This window comes from Oncorhynchus mykiss, chromosome 28 (genome assembly GCF_057628025.1).
Source record: "Oncorhynchus mykiss isolate SJ-2025 chromosome 28, ASM5762802v1, whole genome shotgun sequence".
Taxonomy (NCBI): Eukaryota; Metazoa; Chordata; class Actinopteri; order Salmoniformes; family Salmonidae; genus Oncorhynchus; species Oncorhynchus mykiss.
The window spans coordinates 19,711,607-19,731,034 of NC_143049.1; the positions used below are offsets into that span (position 1 = coordinate 19,711,607).

The following is a 19,428-nucleotide window of genomic DNA, read 5'->3' on the forward strand; positions in this document are numbered from 1 at the left end:
ATAGTTGGCATGGAGGACAGTGAAAAACTCTGGGTGTGTGATGAACTTCACCGCTGGGCTCTGTAACAGAGCTGTGATCTTCTGACTGTTGACTGGAGATGATGACGAGGAGGAGGAGGAGGAAGAGGAGCTGTCTCTTCTCAGCTCTACACACAGACACCAGGAGAGAACAAAGAAACCATTAACTGAATGGTGACAGTCGAGTACTAGATTGTGTGGAAAACTTTGAAAACCCCTTTGTTTACCCATGACATTACTTTTTACAATGGAAGATTATACTTCAGTTTATTGCATTCTGTAATTGTGACATTGTGGTGTGGTCCCACTTACCATTAGCCATCGAAGGAGAGTCTGTCTCACTGCTGTTGTTGTTGAGGCTTGTTCTCTCACTCCTGCTTCTGCTTCCTTCATTCTCACTCCTGTCTGTGGCCATGGTCCTCTGGATGCTCTGGTACCTGACAAACACATCAGCACACATTTACTAAACATCCTTAAGTCAGAGCAACAGTGCCTCAATCTAGACCATTCCTTTAAATGTGCAAGAAACGGCTTGTTAATAAGATGATTAAGGTAAAATATCTTAAAAAATATATTGAACTAAGATACATTACTTTTTTACATTTATTTTTTAAGAGGTGAATCAGCTTAATATTGCGGAAAGATTGTTGCTTCCATCAATGTAATTGTCTGCATCATTTCTAATCCCCCATATATTTTTTGGGGTAAATATATATATCCATATACGTATGCATACATATACACATACTGTATATACATACACATACCTATATAGATATACATACTTTTTTAAGAATATACCTTTATTATTCCCCGCAAACCCTACCATCTTTCCCCCAATTGGAGTAAACTAATAAACACTTAGGCTTCTACCTTCAGTTTACACATCTTATACACATTTTACAGACACAATCTATTTTACAATAGTTATATTTAGTTGGTTTTTAGTCTTTCATCTATTTCTGATGCCCATCCAGTTTGATTTCTATTTGTAACTGTGCTATTTCACAACAATTTCTGAACCTATATACATTTTACAGACCCCGTATGTTTTACATTGTTTATCTTTTGTTAGTCCCACCCTTCAGCTCCATTCAACCCCTCCCATCCATCTCTCAACATCATCCATTTTGGATTTCTATATTTTTTTCCATATATTTTTCAACTGTGCTGTGATGCTTCACAAAAGTACTGAACCTTTCTATTCTCATAGCTTCTACAGATTGTAAATTAAATATATAATTATTTTAGAAAAACATTGTATTATTGATTGACTATGGCTTTTTAAAATCACCCAGTATTGCTATCTGCAGCGTTAGTTCTAGGCAAATGTTGCAATTCTTCAGCTATTCCTGGACCTGTGACCAAAAACAAGCTACATATGGACAATACCAAAATAAATGATCTAATGACTCTGCCTCCTCACAGCAGAATCTGCAGAGCTGGGAAGATTGTATCCTCCATATATATAACATTCTATTGGTTTAAAGAATTTTGTGAAGTATTTAAATAAAAAAATGCGAAGTTTTGAATCTGGCGTTGTTTTGCGTATCAATTCATAAACCACGTGCATTGGAATGGGTACATCAAATCTCTTCCCAACATATTTTTATTGAATTATCACTCAATACTGTACAAGAAATGTAGGCTTGCTTAGAGTTAATCCCCAGAGAGAAAGAAGTTGAATTTGCGACCATTGATCAATGGATTCCACTACTGTAATAGTCTTCAATACATGCGAGGTCTGTGCAGGGGTTATCCTGACAGAGAGAAGGATCTATGACACAGCCCTGACACAGCCCACTGCTCATGTCTCCAGTTGGACACACTTCTCATTCCAGACACACAAAGGGAATTCCACCAGCCCAGCGAGGACAAGCCCTGTCCTCACCTTCAATGAGCATTTCAATTCATTTCTCCTCCCTCGCTCTCTAGGTCTCCAATCTCATTAAGAGATTTCATGCACTGCAGTTGTATAATAACACTTATGCAATTCTTCACAGCCTGTTGTGCACATTTCTCATCTGATTATTACTGTCAGGACTTAGTGACTTTTCCTCCATTCAGAATATCTCAGGCATTTCATGGCAAGTTCTTATAGTAGTGGCTCATCAAGACACAGTACAAGCGTAAAAAAGACAGCCACAGCCCTAACCAAATGTTCAACACACGGCAGCAAATGCTTTTGAAAAAGAATCCAAGCAATAGGTATCAATGGGGGGGCGGGGTTCTGAAGTGTCTGCCCTATATGTGAGAGATAATGTACAAGAATGATCAGGATTTTTTAAACATGTATTTAACTCCTTATTTTTGGCACTTAACCGTCTCCATATACACTGTACTTCCATAATTTTTTTCCAACTGGTACTGGAAGACCTTCAGATGAGTCTGGTGAGGTCTGTGGGCGTCCTAGAGCAAATTAACCGACATGACGTGTTTGTGAGAGTCACCTTTCCACGGTGTCATATTAGTGTGTGGGAGGGAGAACACCAACGTGTTAGTTAGAGACTCATCTTTCCACAGAGGCGTATTAGTTTGTAGGCCAAACCGTTCCAAACGGTTGTCTCATGAACTGACAAACACCACTCTAGCTCTGCTACCTTTCACCGCAGATGAGGAAGTGCTACATAAATTAGGCAGATGTGGTAGATTGCGATGCATCGAATGCAAAAAAATCTCTATCTTAAAGTGACAGATTTTGATGGGGATTTTTGTATTATGCAAATTAATTTCCGCAGAGCACCGACATCAACTTTAGGGGGTTTAATACAAAACTCCCCCATTCTCGGAATGAACTGAACCAATTCTAAGAAAATCATCCAAGAAACAAATAAACTTTAGGCTCTTCTTACAACCACCAGATGGTCCTGTATAGTGTACGTTTTCACTTGTTTTCTTTTACGAAAGTATGATCTACCTCTCCTCTTTCTTCCCGTCTCCCCCATTCACTCACCTTCTATTGAGCTGTTCCATCTGCTGAACGGATCCTGACCTCCTCATGCCGTCAGGCGTGGCTGCTGAGGTGGGTCTCTGCCACGTGGTGGTCCTGTTGATGTGATCCACGTAGAACACACGACCGTGGCTGTCCACACGCGCTTCCCAGTCTATACACAAACACACAGTGGAGACAATTATTTCTTAGTTACTACCATTAGTTTTGTCCTGGTATGTATTGTTCATCAACAAGGAATATGAATGATATGACTCAGAGTCTCAGACAAAGTTATATACAAAGCTCACTTGGTGGTAGTGGTTCATCTATAGTGGGGTAATGATGAGGATCATGACGCAGAGCAGGAAGCTGGCTGACTGGAGGATGACTGGACGGTAGGGGACAATCTCCTATGGGACGACAAAAACAGGTCAGTATATCCTAACTTACCAAACTCACATCTCTATTTTGCTAGTTAGTATTCAGTGAGGAACCCAACTCACGTCCTATCTTCCCACTGGGCCCGGCCACGGGAGACTCTCCGTTTTCTATGAAGCTCTGGGGGCTCTGGACCTGTGTGGATAGGGCCACCTTCCACTGGGGCATCCCATCTCCTGGCTCCCTGCTCTCCGCTCCGTTCACCTCCATGTTCTCATCCTCCTGGGAGGGGAAATCCCTGCTCTCCACAGACATCCTGGCTACAGCCACTAGAGGTGCCTGGTTGTGACTGCCTCCTCGGCCTTCATAGCAGGAATCACTGCAGCAGGGCTCCATGTCGTCTTCGTCGGACACTCTCTGGTCACCCCTGACCTGGCCCTGGGGGTGGCGGCCCTCGCTGTCCAGTAGCAGGGCCAGGTCGGACAGACGCTCGATGGACAGGCTGCGAGGCAGGGTCCTCCTGGGCCCGGGGGTCAGTGGTTCTGCCGTTTCATCCTCTTCTGAGCCATCCTGGACCCTGGGGCTGAGCTGGTCAGGGCCAGGGTCTGGATCGGGCTCTGTTTCAGCTTCAGCCCCCTCTCCCTCCCTGTCCTCCTGGGTGCCTGGCTGGGCAGAGGGCAGACTGTGGAGGAGGTGGTGGATGCGGATGTAGTGGGAGCGAGGGGTCTCAGGCTCCCCACAGGCCGAGGCGATGACTGTCTCCAGCTCCGACACGGGCAGGGAGCAGGGCCGGTTCTTACGCCTAGGGGTGGTCCTGATGCGCAGGGAGCAGCATTCCTCGTCCCCTTCCTCCTGACCCACCACCTGTTCTGCTGGCTCCCCAGGTGCTCCACTCTCCATGTCTTCCAATACAGCAGGGATGACCTGACCCTCTGCTGGTGTACTGTCCACCCCCTGCTCTGGGTCAGCAAGCTGAGGACTGGAGGGGGTTTGCTGCCCCCCTTCCTCCCTGTTATCCTCTACTGAGGGCAGCTTCTCTGCAGCCACAGCTACAGCCACAGCCACCTCTTCCTGAGCCCCATTGACCTCTGGTTGACTTGGTTCTGTTTTTAGGGCCTTGGTTCTGGAACAGCTAGGCCCAGAGTCTCCATCTCCATCCATGGGCTCCTCTGAACCCAAAGGCCCTGCTGGATGCCCTTCCATGGGCGTGTCTGTAACTGTATCTCCTCCAATTGGAAGTTCTGGAGCTCCAGCGTCTTCCTCCTCATCCATGGGGAGTTCGGGAGCCCCTGGACCCAGGCTCATGGTGTCCTCGGCCTGGCCCTGGGCCTGGGAGGACTGGCCCTCCCCCTGGTTACTGGTCTCCTGCACAGCGGCACGCTCAGGCTCTGTACTGAGAGACATATCTTCATCATCTGCAGGAGGAGAACAGAGCTCATTACCTCCCAGTCAGAGGCCTGTGATGGCCTGCCAGGCTGCCTGACACAAAGAGGGTAATATCAACATGAACTCACACTATTCATTCAAAGGTGTTGGGCTAAATGCGGAAGACACATTTCAGTTGAAGGCATTCAGTTGTACAACTGACTAGGTATCCCCCTTTCCTATACAAACCTGGGTTCAATTAGCATGAGTTTTTGTTCAAATACTTTGAGCGTTTGATTGAGCCTGTTAAGAGACCCAGATGGGTGGGGTTTGTATTTTGGAACTATTCCATTAGTTCCATTACATCTAGACAGTTTGATCAAGCTCAGCAAAACTATTTGAAGGCAAACGAGTACTATTTGAACCCAGGTCTGGATGTATGTGAGATGATGTGTGAGAGGAAGAGGAACCTGGATGAATAGAGGAAGTGATCTCAAATCTGAACTGCAGCTGTCCACTGACATGTTCTGTCGGCACCCTTCGGCCCAGCGTGTAGCTGACCAAACGGTCACTGTGTAGAGGGGAGGGAGGGTGAGGGAGAGGGAGAGAGAGATGGTGGGAGAGGGAAAAAAGTGCAGGAGAGAGGAACACATTGAGAGAAAGATGGGGAGGTGACCGGAGGGAGAGAGAGAAGATGGGGGGGGGGGGGGGGGGGGTGGAAGGAGAGGGAGTGGGGGTTGGAGTTCAAAAGAGAGAGACATGTTACTTTATGATTTTAAACATTCTTTCAAGAGCTCCCCAAATATCTATTAATAATCATTTGATTATCCTGATAAATAAATGAGCATGCTGTGTGTTCCTGAGCCGTACCCAATAGCATGCTTCTCCAGTAGCCTCTGCACCGGCATGGACTGCTTGCCCAGAAAACGTTTGATGATGGGACGACTCTTGGCAAACTTGTCTTTTACCTCGATCTCCAGAACGTCCGTGGGCAGAGACACAAAGTTGAAGCGCTGAGGTGGGAGAGAAAGACATAGTATCTAATTAAAATGCCTGTAAAGGTGCCGTGTGTACGTGTGTGCGTGTAGCCTTATACAGCTGCATATAACCTGTGTGTAGCTGTTAATAGTGCTGAAAATACTTGCAGCTGTAGGAAACAAAGAGGGAGCCGTCAATGGTGCTGAACTCTTTGCACTCAAAGTAAGACTTTGGAATGGAGGGAACAATACATATGAAACAATGCATTACCTAACCTTGCGTGATCTTCAATGACAGTGATGCCAAATGTATGCGATCTCTATGACAGATGAGTTAAGCATTGGCATTCCTCCAGGTGTAGCTTTATCTCTACATAAACTGACCTCTATGGCTGTGGCCTACTGTATAACCAGGGCGTCAAGAGGGAGTGAAGGAATGCTGCACCTGATCTGAATATCAAAACAGGGGACCGGGAGGGAGTAGGGTGCACTTTTCTTCTGCCTGTATATAGCCTCTCTCACAGAAGCCCTCAATCAATTCAAGGTGCAAGAGGGAGACACCTAGCTTTTTAGCTATCATCAGACTGTACCTCCAGCGCTAAGCTCTTGACTATACAGTCAGATCCAGCATGAAGCATGCATGAATCATCTCCGCAGGTCTCATACCTCCTCTAATCTATACAGATCGTTTCCATGAATACATAGTGGTGCTGCTATATCCTTCCCCTCAATATACCTAAAGGGGTGTTGCCACTGTGCTAAATCAGAGCTGGGCCTGTGATACATCTTCTGCCCTTTCACAGTGACACCACATAATTGAACCATTAGCCAAATGAGTAAACCAGCAATAGCCTATTATAGGCAGAGAGAGCAAATTTTGACAGGCATTGTTATAAAAGAGAATGAGAAGAATGAGAACTACCACATGAGAACTCATGGTGTAAATGTATAATTCATACATTATAAATGATAATACATTTGGCAGGGGTGGAGCACTGCTGTGTTCAGGAGGAGGAGATACAGGCAGGGTGGGAGTACTGCTGTGTTCAGGAGGAGGAGATACAGGCAGGGTGGGAGTACTGCTGTTTTCAGGAGGAGGAGATACAGGCAGGGTGGGAGTACTGCTGTGTTCAGGAGGAGATACAGGCAGGAGAGGAGTACTGCTGTATTCAGGAGGAGATACAGGCAGGGCGGGAGTACTGCTGTGTTCAGGAGGAGGAGATACAGGCAGGAGGGGAGTACTGCTGTGTTCAGGAGGAGGAGATACAGGCAGGGTGGGAGTACTGCTGTGTTCAGGAGGAGGAGATACAGGCAGGGTGGGAGTACTGCTGTGTTCAGGAGGAGATACAGGCAGGGTGGAGGTACTGCTGTGTTCAGGAGGGGGAGATACAGGCAGGAGGGGAGTACTGCTGTGTTCAGGAGTAGGAGATACAGGCAGGGCGGGAGTACTGCTGTGTTCAGGAGGAGATACAGGCAGGGCGGAGGTACTGCTGTGTTCAGGAGGAGCAGATACAGGCAGGAGGGGAGTACCGCTGTGTTCAGGAGTAGGAGATACAGGCAGCAGGGGAGTACTGCTGTGTTCAGGAGGAGGAGATACAGGCAGGAGGGGAGTACTGCTGTGTTCAGGAAGAGGAGATACAGGCAGGGCGGGGGTACTGCTGTGTTCAGGAGGAGGAGATGCAGGCAGGGTGGGAATACTGCTGTGTTCAGGAGGAAGAGATACATGCAGGAGGGGAGTACTGCTGTGTTCCGGAGGAGATACAGGCAGGGTGGGAGTACTGCTGTGTTCAGGAAGAAGAGATACAGGCAGGGTGGGAGTACTGCTGTGTTCAGGAAGAGGAGATACAGGCAGGAGGGGAGTACTGCTGTGTTCAGGAGGAGGAGATACAGGCAGGGTGGGAGTACTGCTGTGTTCAGGAGGAGGAGATACAGGCAGGGTGGGAGTACTGCTGTGTTCAGGAGGAGGAGATACAGGCAGGGCGGGAGTACTGCTGTGTTCAGGAGGAGGAGATACAGGCAGGAGGGGAATATCCCTCCCTAACCAAGTCAAATGTCAATAAGCTCTGCTTGCCTCCCTGCCAGTATTATGCAGAGATCAATATCTTTAGTAGATGTTGTGGGAGATGATATTGTGCTCCCAAATCATTACATCCAAATACAAGTTTTTGCAACACATGTTCATCATTTTTTCTCTTGAGTAAATATAACCCATTGTAATGTTGGGTAAGTGTAAATGTATAGGGCCTACCTGTATAAAACCAGTCCGAACATTGAAATAATCTTTACCAGTATTGCACAGAACGTTTACACGATATGAATCACTAACACAGCTCTCCACTCACCTCTCTCTGCCAGTGGGGGTTGATGGTGTTACAGACGATGCCTGAGCGTTTCTCCTGGCCGTGGTGTGGCAGTGCCGGGAAGATGCTGTTCCTGCCGGGGTGGATGGCGATCTTAAGGTAGGGGTCAGGGTTGAAGAACATCCCCTTCTTCAGCCCTGTGGCATGGAAATCTGCCAGAGATGATAAGAGTATAGAGAGAAGGAAAGGCTTTGAGTAGAGTGCAGGCAAGAATATGCTTGAGAAGCTCTGCAAAATAATTCAGTTCAATATCTCGCCAAATACAACAGTATATTGTACTTCTACAATAATAGTAGTAATAGATTCTGCTACAGGAGAGCAGAGAGAAAATAACTCATCCTGAAAAATACATCTATGCATAATTATTATTTTGAATAGTGTGGCATTTAACTTCTCTCCAACTCTGCTCTCTAACAATTGTGACAGCCATGTCATACAGTAGTATAACCTTCCAGTGATCTGGGACTAGACAGGGACTGCTACAGTCCGCCTGCTTGTTCAGTATTTGTAAGCCTGTGTTGATCAATACTAAAGATGAAGGGGGAAGAGCTGCCTAAAAATCACATTTGCCTCCTCCTGTCATCTCCCATGCAGTGGTGGGGGGAGAGTAATATTTAGATACACAACTTCCCGAGCTGTCTCACCCACCTTTCATCTAACATCACATCAGTGTGTGTTACCTCACTGTGAATCAGATGGAACTGGATCATACCACCTCTAATGCTGCTGCTGCTACATCCCTCACTGTTACGAATCTAACTCAATTCAGGCCTGTCAGAAACACTTGGCACAATAGACTGTTCACCTGAGAGGGAGAAGCTGATGAGTCTTCTACTGCCTGTGCTCTGGGGGACTTCTTCATTGGTGACGGGCTTAAATACCTGCAGGAGGGAGAAATAGGGAAGGAGGGAAGGAAAGAGAGTGATTGAATGAAAGAGAGAAAGGGTTAGAGGGAGTGATAAAGACAAAGAAAAAAGAGAATGAGAGCGAGACATCAGCGCCAGCCTTTACAGCATCTCTCCTCCTTGCTCCACCTCCACAGGTGTAAGCCTGTCTAGTGGTCCTTATAGCAGCTAGGCGGGTTATCTTTCTCTACCCATTACTACCCAGGGAAAGATTCAGTAAAGGGAAAACAGCCACAGAGATGATCGAGGCCACTGAGAGATGGGGGATGAGGGATAAGGGTCAGATTCAAGACACACACGCGCGTGCACATTCCTGTAGGAGTATTGTGTGAGCCTCTCTAGGTGGACCAGTGATCATATCAGTGTGGTGGTGTGTAGGCTGTGGGGGTCTGCAGCAGACATCTGGAACTTAAAGGCATCTACAGAGAATAGGTAGAGGGGGCTGATGGAGTGTAGCGTAGTGATGCAATTACATTTTCATCACAAAAGAGGCGGCTCCTTGTAACACCATACATTCGATGCAGTTTTCTTCTACCTGGAGATTGAGACTCAACGTATCATTGTTTCCACTACCGTGGGGGCAGTGATGTTGCTGTCCATTAGGCTATATAGACTTTTCATTAAAGTAGCCTATTTTGCATTGATAACCAAATACAATCTCAGTGTCTGTTCAAGCAATAAACCAGACAACATTGTAGCCTTATAGAATCCCCCCAAATGTATTTTGTTTAATGTTATTCTGGGAGCGAATACATTGAAGCAGCATGTCAAATTAGGATAATGTTGTAGGTTACACTGGCAAGTAAAATAATATTTACCAGGGCATTTTATTTCATTATAAATCAGATTATTTCAGATGGAGATGAGGGAAGCTAAAAGGCTAGCCAACTTGTTAGCAAGGTACGACAAGACAAGATATTCTTATTTTGTTTTCACCACAAATGAGAAGACAACAAGAAATCTCAAGAAACCACCAAAAAGGTATTTTGTTTAGAAGTAATAACTAGTGATTTAAAGGCTATTGTGAAATGCTAGAACCTGCTGAAGCCAACTAGCTAGCCATGTGACTTTTTCTCCACACCAAAACATAATGTTCTATTTTTAGCTGATATGGGAATGAATACACAAGCAGCATATCAAACTGGTATAATGTTTTAGGTTAAAAGGGAAGTATAAGAATATTTGCCAGGGCATATTATTTAATTATAAATCTGATTGTTTCACATTGAGATGTGGGAAGCTAAAATGGCTAGCTTTCTTTTTAGCCAGGCTAAAGCCAGCTAGCTACTACTAGCAATGAAAACACAAAAATAAAAAACTTTGCCATCGCCCCCTTGTGAATGGGACCTGCGAGGATATCATGTTAACCAAAGGTGTCCGCTACTCCAAAGATCCCACTCCACCCACATGCACACATGGAGCTTGTAGTAACCTTAAGTGCCCACAAGACCTGTACTACAGCTTACTCCACAACAGGGCCAGCACAAGGACAACAGAAGGAAATTCTGTAATTCCCTTCCACTCTCTGTTCACCTCTGGCTGTGGCTTATCGGTTTGTTTATGTCTGTCTGTCTGTCTGTCTGTCTGTCTGTCGTCGCTCTCTCAGCACTTGCAGTCTCTGTTTCTATCATTCTCTCCCTCTGTCGCTCTCTCTCCACCCCCCCCCCCCCCTCTCTGTCTGTCCCCCCTGTGGGTCTTAAATCAAATCAACATGTATTGGTTGTGCATACACAGATTTGCAGATGTTATCTTTTCCTCTGACAGACAAATGTTATCCTGCTAATAAGCTTGTAATAAATGCCATTGTTTTCTTCTCCAGTCAATGAGAAAGGAAGGGTAACCAATCTAATATATGGATTTCTAAACCTAACATATCGGCACTTTAAATGGCGTCTGATAACCCCAAGTAATCCAGGCAGTTATAATGGACGGAGCTGGACAATAGATGAGACACCGGAGGGATTGCTGATCTCTTCCTGGAACTGTCAGGATTTTTTGGGGCTCTACTAATAAGCTCAAACCCAGACAATGCAAATATAAATCCTTCAGATTGAAAGACATACAGTAGATCCATAATTAACACGCTACCTCTTATCATCAGTGTCCCTAGAGGAGCACTAATGAACACAGAGCCCATGTAGCACTACCAGGTTTGGACAAAGTAGTCGTCCCACACACTCACCGGAACTGAGGGGTTCTTCACAGTCAAACTGGGGGTAGTGGCTCGCAGGGCCCCGCTCACACCATGGTAGTATTTAAAACAGATCTTGGTCTCCGCTGAGAAGAAAGAAGAGTCAGATGAAAGAGGACAGGGAACAGAAAAGAGTTTAAGAACAGGTTGTCCTATCTTTTTAGCATGACCTACTGTTTGTTTTATACATGATTTCTCAGTTTATTGGCACCTTGATCACATTTCACAGTTGGACAGCTTTCAAAAACAGGCCAGAGCCACACCAGTATGGCCTGAAGGCGTCCCCATGCTTCCCAGCCGAAACAGTTCGGAAGAGTTTGTGCATATATTATGAAGACATTTTGTGACGTTTTTGTTTGTTTTGGACTTCGGCTGATCGGGCACACAACATTTTTTCTGGAGGCAAGCCGAAGTAGGTAGCCGAAATCTATGCCCCTTCATCGGTGATTGGTCAGAAGTAGGGATCCTTCAATAAAGAGACAACTTGTTTTTGTGCACATTTTTTCATTGAGAAATACTGCCTCAATCATCTTAGTTAGATATAAATATGCGCAACTAAGATATCCTCTGCAAAAATGTTATCATAGGTTAATTCTGACTATTTTGAGGAAGTTTATACTGGCTATGATGTCTCAAAATGGACAAACTATTATTGTCGCGTTTTCCAAGGGAAGGTCTTTTAAGGGAGTATGCGAGCACACTTGTTCGGTTCGCCTAGTCGACTTTGGCTAGCCTCCAGCCGAACTGAAGCATGCTGACGCCTTTAGAAAGCTGTTCTGAGCAGCATGCCAATAAACTGGGGGAGAGAGAGAGCAGGCTGTCCTCAGCTACAGGGTTATTAGGACCTGAGAGTCAGACAGACAGATAATACTATCACTTTCATTACACAGAGTCTCAGTCTCAATCTCAGTGGCTTCTAACCAACCTGCTAAACTACTGTGGTAGCTAAAAAGAGATGCTTTGGAGTAAACACCACGGACTGGCCTATAGAGAGGCACAGAGGCACCAGCGAACTGTATTGGGGAAAAGATTGATTGATATATGATTTTAGCGAATGTCCTGTCCGTACTAATGAGGTGGGAGGAGCTCTTTGAGGGATGAGTCTTACTGTAGGTAAATAAAAAATAAGCAGTGATAGCTAAATAACAAAATCACTCACAGCTGACAAATCATTACATTAGCAGGATCAAATGAGTGGAAGATGGCACAATGGTAGTTAGTTATTCATAGTTCCACTTCCCTTGTGTGTAAGCAGAGCTGTCCACACCGGGGCCTACTGTACTGTACAGTCAGTGTGGATTCTCTAGTCTAGTGGAGCTAATGGGATCCTTTGGCTGTGTAAATTATTTTATTTCTGTGAATCTCTTGCCTAAAAGACTTGCTTTAATCAGTGCAGGGTAAGAAGGATTGTACTGGGAAATCCTGATAGTTACAGACACAAATGTATGGGCACAACTGTTATGAGAAACTAAATGGATATGAGATTGTTTCATTGTTACGTAAAGATCTACAATATGCACTGACGAAGCAGTGTCCTGTTCTGAGAGCTCGATGCTACATCCGTTATAAAACAGCTCTCTCAGTGTGTGGGAGAAGTAGCATATTATAATGTAGGTGGTTTTGAATTTATTTCCAGAAATGCACTTACGCTCCACAAAATAGGAGTTGCCCTCAATCTTCCACACTATCTGGCCCTTGTGGGAACCATTCACTCCACGGCTCTTGTAGTCTAGAAAGTTCTCAGACGACACCTCTTCTGAGAGAGAGGTAAGACAGAGAGGAAAGGTGTGAGACTTAAGGCTGGATTCAATCCGTATCGCGGAAGTTCAGCACTACAGCGCAATTTAAGTTTAAAGGCAATGTTCCCGCATTCGCAGAGACTGCATTCATAGTAAATGCTGCATATGTCGGCTCAATCGGAAATCACCTTTACATTTCAAGCGCACTAGAGTGCTGAACTTTGGTGATACAGATTGAATCCAGCCCAAAGTTACACAACATTATCACACAAGCATTGTCAGTTACAGTACCTGTGGATATGAGTCTGAGCACCTTATCAGAAAAACAGAACACCTTAAGATTACCTTCAAACATATGTGAAAGCAGACCTGAACTGAGTCATCACATAGTTCTCCATGTACCTTACATACAGTACCTTTCAAATAGACTTGAAATAACACATTCTTGTTCCTGTCCTTGATCTACCCGATGTGTAACAGCTTCACAAGATTGGAAATAAACTGTTCTTCATCTCACCATCTCTATCATCTACTAATTATTCATTTGGTCTCTTCTATGAAAATCAATGGTAAATTTAAATAATAAAAATATCCTAAAAGTTATGGTAGTGCTCACCAATGAGGTACATGCCGATCCAGTCCCCAGCGTCCACCTCCTCCTTGATGTCCCAGCAGATGAGGATGTCCTGGGTCTGTCCGATGGCGTAGTGCGAGGTGCTGACGGTAAGCGTGGAGCGGCTGTGTGATGTCACCAGGTCCGTGTCGCTGGTGGAGCGGTACATGGCCGCCACGTCCTCCGGCACCCCATTCTGGAAATTAACGTTGCGGAATTGTTCGGGGTTGTAGCTGTGGCGGATGTGGTCCTTACAGCGCCAACGGTTCTGAGACGAACGACACGGGGAGGCCATGGCTGCAAGTCTGAGTCCGAGAAACCTGTTCTGGTACAAGTTCTGGAGGAGAGGGAAGAAAAGCAGAGAAGAGAATCTGAATGGGGAGGATGAAGAGCTTTTACTGGAGAGAGGTTAAGGAGGCTCCACATTTAGCATTCCTATCCCTGTTTTTGAGATACAGTCGATTTAAGTCCAATCAAAACCTTTATCTCCATCTTTAAGAACACTGCAGATGTGTTATTCTGTTGGTTATCTCTGAGCAGACTTTAGAGGTAGCGATTTCTACAGTCCTGCAGAGAAAGTGGAGCTACAGTGGGAAGATTACCAACAGGAAATCCCATGAGCTTTGGGAGGTTTCTCCACTATCTTGTAGTAGCTTCTCAGTGGGAGGAGAGACAACAATACAGCACAGTGCTAACAGTAAGGAACACTCCAGGGCCCTGTCCTGCTCAGGGTGTGAAATGGACTGTTCAAAAGTGATCGAGTGTGCTGCCTCTCTCTCAGTTCAATTAAATCTCTCTCTCGCTGTCTCTCTTAAACACACACACGCATACAAACACTGCTGGCTCAGTGATAGAAGATAAATGTCTTTCTCTCTGTCAGTCAGTCTGCCTGGGCAGCAGACCAACACAATAGACAAGACCCCTACTCCCCTCTGAGAAAAACCCACCGGCACAGACCCCTCAGTGACGTGTCTTATTAGAGCGACTCTCTGGCCCTCCAGTGTGGAAGTGCTTCCAGATGCCAAGCATCCTCTTCAACAACTCTACCACTGTTCTTCAGCAACAAGGTCACTTGTCTTCTGCCTGCCTCCATACAACCTATGTACAGTATGGATGGAATTCCACCATATACAACACACACTGTATAAGACATTGGTAAGAAGAGAATGAGAAGAGCAGGGAAGAATGTGAGAATTTCACTTGGCATTCTCTGCTGTGTGTGCAGGCTAAGTATAATAATTGAGTAGATAAAATACTGAAATGGTCACTAAGCTAAATCAAAAGAGGAGTTAGAGAAAAAGTTACTGCTACTGTAAGTGAGTTCAAATGCTTCACATTAAAACGCCAGTAGACAGTGCAGTCGTTTATGTTTCTCTCTGAATGGGACTATTACTTAACTCCTTTTAGGAGCCATATGAGATAACTTGGCTCATTGCTAATCAGCATCCCAGTACTATATTGACTGTGCAGCTACTGAGGATATCTTAGTGCACTTACATAACACAGTATGTCCTCATATGTCTTCCCTCACAGGAGCTCCCAACTGAGTAATAAATGCAGGGATGCAGACACTATAATTGAGTAGGCCAAAAGTGTTAAATAATACAATCCTTATCATATTTTAAAAGCTGCCAATTCATTACAAAAAAAATCAGTACACTAGTGAAATGAAGGACAGTTGTAAATCCCTTGTGATTAAGGTACAGTAAGGTATAGTGAAATATGAAATGTTTTGTAGAGAAAAGATGCAAAAAGAAAAGATGCCTCTTTTCTTATAAGGTTGGATGGTTGCCAGCATGATGCATGAATATTCCACACTGTAGTTAATCCCATACTGTAGGCTACCTACCTCCACATAAAGCTCATGATTTTAATCTCATTGGATTTACTCACTGAGACTAATCTGAAGAAGAGGATCTGGTGCATTATCATCAGACACTACAGCGAATCAACAGCGTGACGCTAAACAAACCACGTAGCTGATCATAGCATGCAGTGTTCAACCATGGGAAAGCAGCTAGGACAATAGATCGCATTCTGTTGCATCCAGATACTGAGTTTCTTCTTCGCTGCACTGGATTAGCAGCAACATCATAGATATCCTTCCAGTCAAAGGAGCAGTGTTCAGTCCTCCTCATGCACCTCTGCACTGGGGCTCTTGGCTGATGACTCACTCAATGCATTTTTGTTACTATCTACTGAGTGGTGGCTCAACATTCTCCTTCCTTCTGCTCATTTAGCACCCACCAGGCTAAACCAATTACGGCTGCAGCAGAGAGGGACATTTTGAAGGATTTTATAAAAGTGCTCTCCTCTGTATCTCATCAACTGAGGAGCTCTTGTTACATAACTATGGCACACTTAGCATGCCCAACGATTTTTAGGAAGAACATATATACATTTAGATGTGCTCAGTAAGGTGTGTCAAATATATAAATTCTGGCTCAAATCTCCCTCAAAAATCAAAGTAGGTCTAATATATGCCAACCACTAAGAAGTGTCAGGGATGATCTATCAGGCCATCAAATCCATTCCATTTTATTTTACGAGAATAATGGCTGCAGACAGTTGGCAGGCAGGTAAATAGAATCCTTCTCCAACTTTTATGAGGCAGGGAGATTTCTTGTATTCAGATAGCTTTCAGTTTGAACAAGCTATCTCCTCCACAGTGGTGATTTTAACATGGATCAATAGACAGCATGTTCTCCTTCAACATGGTAGTTTGAGTCGTTGAGGGTCACTGGTGAATCAATAGTAATCTGACCAATCTCTCTGCAAATGGTCAGAATTATGGCTGCTTGTGAGCACTGACTGCATCTTTTGATGGAAAGAGTGTCTATCTCCCTGTGCAGTGTTGAATTGTCTGGAACAGCTTGTGTATTCTAGGTGGCCTTCTATGGTATAGTAAGTAGTACAAGGGTAAAGGAGAAGGGGATACCTAGTCAGTTGTACAACTGAATGCATTCAACTGAAATGTGTCTTCTGCAATTAACCCAACCCCTCTGAATCAGAGAGGTGTGGGGGGCTGCCTTAAACGACATCCGGAACAGTAGCAGTATTAATATAGTATAGTAGTACTATGTTAGTACTAGCAAACTACAAATATTGCCTTCCCCCTATTCTCACCTCTCTCTGCTCCGTCCTATGTAGTGTTGCATTTTACATTCACACACACACACACTCTGTTCATCCCTCCTGCTCCCTCTCTCTAACAACCAAAAAGAGTAGGCCAATTTGCGTGCTTTGATGACAAGATAGGCAGAGGTCCCTTCCCCTACGATGGTGGAGCATCCCAAAAGGATTTACCTACTCTGACTAGGATATACGGACTCGATCAAAACACTCTCCAAATTGCGAAATCGATACTCACTTCCCAATAATAATAATATCAAACACTACGAGACATTACATAGCCAACCTGGCTACAGGGGCGAATTTCTTTGGCCTGGTCATCAATATAGAGGCCGTACTCTACTGCATCCAATGACATAGCATGCAGCATCAGTGGAACAATCACAACACACGAAAAAATGCTAGAAATGTCTTTGTTTGAGAACACATATGAGGCGTAAACTATATTATTTTCTAGTGCATAGATTACATCAATCTAAACTAGAGATCGATTCGGACACTGGCACGTATCAATTTAGCCATGCCTATCTTATTGACAGCTGGACAAATATGCCTACATTTATTCAAACGTACCTGGGTCAGTGTCACCTGCCTTTGAATCATAGCCTATTATAGATGAACCGTCAAAATGCTTACGGCATTTGTCATGTTTTGATGTTCTAAGAATATGATATTCTATATCCTCCGCTGGGCCATGTTCCAGGTTTGTCAGACGGTTTTCGGACCATTCTTACAATGATGCTGCTGTGCGATACGGTCTTTCTCCTGGGTACCACAAAGCTTCGACCAATTGCAGACCATTTTGCATCAATTCAGTCTCCGTTTTGATGCCCCCGCCCATGCACGCACCACGCACCACGCACAAATTATAGGTTTATACTCTACGTAAAGCACGCAATCTCTCTCTTGCGGCTTTCAGAAAAACTGAACTCGGACATCTCCGACTTCCGACTTAAATGCGTTCAACTAGGAATTCGGGAAAAAAATAGCTCTATATACTTTGTCTGATCTAAGTCCTTGTCATGAAACAAAAGTAAAACATATTTACCATCAAGACGAAATCTCTTTCTAGAGCTCAGACTCAGACCTAAAGACCACTGGCGTGCCTTTGTTGATGCTCCATAGTGTCTGTGTCCTACACATAGGTATTTAAAAAAATAATGATGCAGAAATGGTCTAAATGAGAAAAGTTACACTACCTGAGGACATGCTCATAAAGGCATATCTAAATTATTATTATTTCACAAATGTATGTCCCTTCAGTATCAATTATAGACCATGGTCTACAAGAGATTGTGAAGTCTAGGATACTTAAAAAATCGAATAATTCTTAAGTAGGCCTAGGCTATGTGTAATGTTTTTAATGGAGCTGCTTAATTATTAGGGACAGTTTACTGTGGGGGGGCCTCGCTCTCATTGCACTAAGATCAGAGCTGGCTGCAGACAATGATCAGCTAGGGGATCTGATTTTCAACATTTGAATGCCATATTTATAATTATATCAAATTATTGAATACATTTTCCACCAACAGGTTTCTGTTCCATTGCACCACACAACCAATAAACAAAGCATACTGACTTCGGGCACTTGTGTTTACAATAAATAGACATCAATCTCGACAAACAGAAAATATATCCCTCCCTACCTTGTAGGCCTATCCACCAAGGCTTGGCAATCTCTGCATGTAATTAAACCTTTTGGTGTTTTGCAACAGATGTCTCTTTCCATTCATCAAATTCAGGTGTAAAGCACTTCATTAGTACTTTAAAGTAATTGACTTTTGGGGGGTAAGTCGTTTTTGGGGGTATCTGTACTTTACTTTACTATTTATATTTTGAACATGTTTACTTTTATTCCACGACATTTCCTAAAGTACATTCCTAAAGAATGTACTTTTTACTTCATACATTTTCCCTGACACCCAAAAGTACAACATTTCATATGCTTAGCAGGACAGGAAAACGTTCCAATTCCCGCACTTATCAAGAGAACATCCCTGGTCATCCCTACTGCCTCTGATCTTGCGGACTCAATAAACACAAATGTTTTGTTTGTAAATTGTCTGAGTGTTGGAGTGTGCCCCTGGCTATCCGTAAATTAAAATGGCAAGAAAATTGTGTTATTTTTTGCCTAATATAATGAATGTAAAATTATTTCTACTTTAACTTTTGATACTTAAGTATATTTAAAACAAAATGCGTTTAAACTTTTACTCAAGTAGTATTTTACTGTGTGACTTTTACTAATAATTGAGTCATTTTTTATTAAGGTATCTTTACTTTGACTCAAGTATGACAATTGGGTACTTATTCCATCACTGATCAAATGGCAGCTGCACAGCTTGGATTGATTGAAATGATATCATTTTTCCAGCCCCGAAACATTTGATGGTCAATAAATAAATATTATTAATAATAATAATATCTATATTGTGTACATTTCAGTCTGATATAAGTTTCCATGACTTGCGCTATGCAGAACAAAAAAACATGTTTTACTGACCAAAAATAAACAATGCAATATACTGCGCTGTTCAGTAGGCAATGCAAGAAGCCCCTGGAGTGAAGCGGTGTCTGCTGTGATTGGTAGGTTTGTGCAGGGTTGGTGGTAGCTATTTAGCTAGTCTCCTTCAGCATGAGGGTTTGCTAATGCTAATAAACTTGGATTAGCGCCCAGCATCCTTAAACTATTGGGTGTCAATCAGAGTTAATTAACAGTATATTCAGTGAATGGGCAAGCTAAGGATGTTGATATGAGTCATGATATTAAGGAAAGTGTTTATTTCCAGCTAGTGTATTTCATGGCTTTTGTTTCTTT

At 43.9% G+C, this 19,428-nt stretch overlaps 1 protein-coding gene across 1 annotated transcript in view; it reads right to left on the reverse strand.

Moving 5' to 3' along the window:
- LOC110508176 (E3 ubiquitin-protein ligase HECW1-like) overlaps window positions 1-17,455 on the reverse strand; it is a 48,998-nt gene extending 31,543 nt beyond the window's left edge. Inside the window, exons 1-13 of the mRNA XM_036966604.2 lie at window positions 17,184-17,455; window positions 13,482-13,815; window positions 12,775-12,882; window positions 11,118-11,212; window positions 8,836-8,911; window positions 8,013-8,182; window positions 5,564-5,706; window positions 5,164-5,264; window positions 3,454-4,743; window positions 3,259-3,360; window positions 2,972-3,122; window positions 331-455; window positions 1-146 (exon numbers count right to left, since the gene is read on the reverse strand). Of these exons, the coding sequence (XP_036822499.2) occupies window positions 1-146; window positions 331-455; window positions 2,972-3,122; window positions 3,259-3,360; window positions 3,454-4,743; window positions 5,164-5,264; window positions 5,564-5,706; window positions 8,013-8,182; window positions 8,836-8,911; window positions 11,118-11,212; window positions 12,775-12,882; window positions 13,482-13,815; window positions 17,184-17,213 (2,871 nt within the window). The 5' untranslated portion in view covers window positions 17,214-17,455. The remainder of the gene's footprint in view (window positions 147-330; window positions 456-2,971; window positions 3,123-3,258; window positions 3,361-3,453; window positions 4,744-5,163; window positions 5,265-5,563; window positions 5,707-8,012; window positions 8,183-8,835; window positions 8,912-11,117; window positions 11,213-12,774; window positions 12,883-13,481; window positions 13,816-17,183) is intronic.
- Between the last annotated feature and the right edge of the window lie 1,973 nt (window positions 17,456-19,428).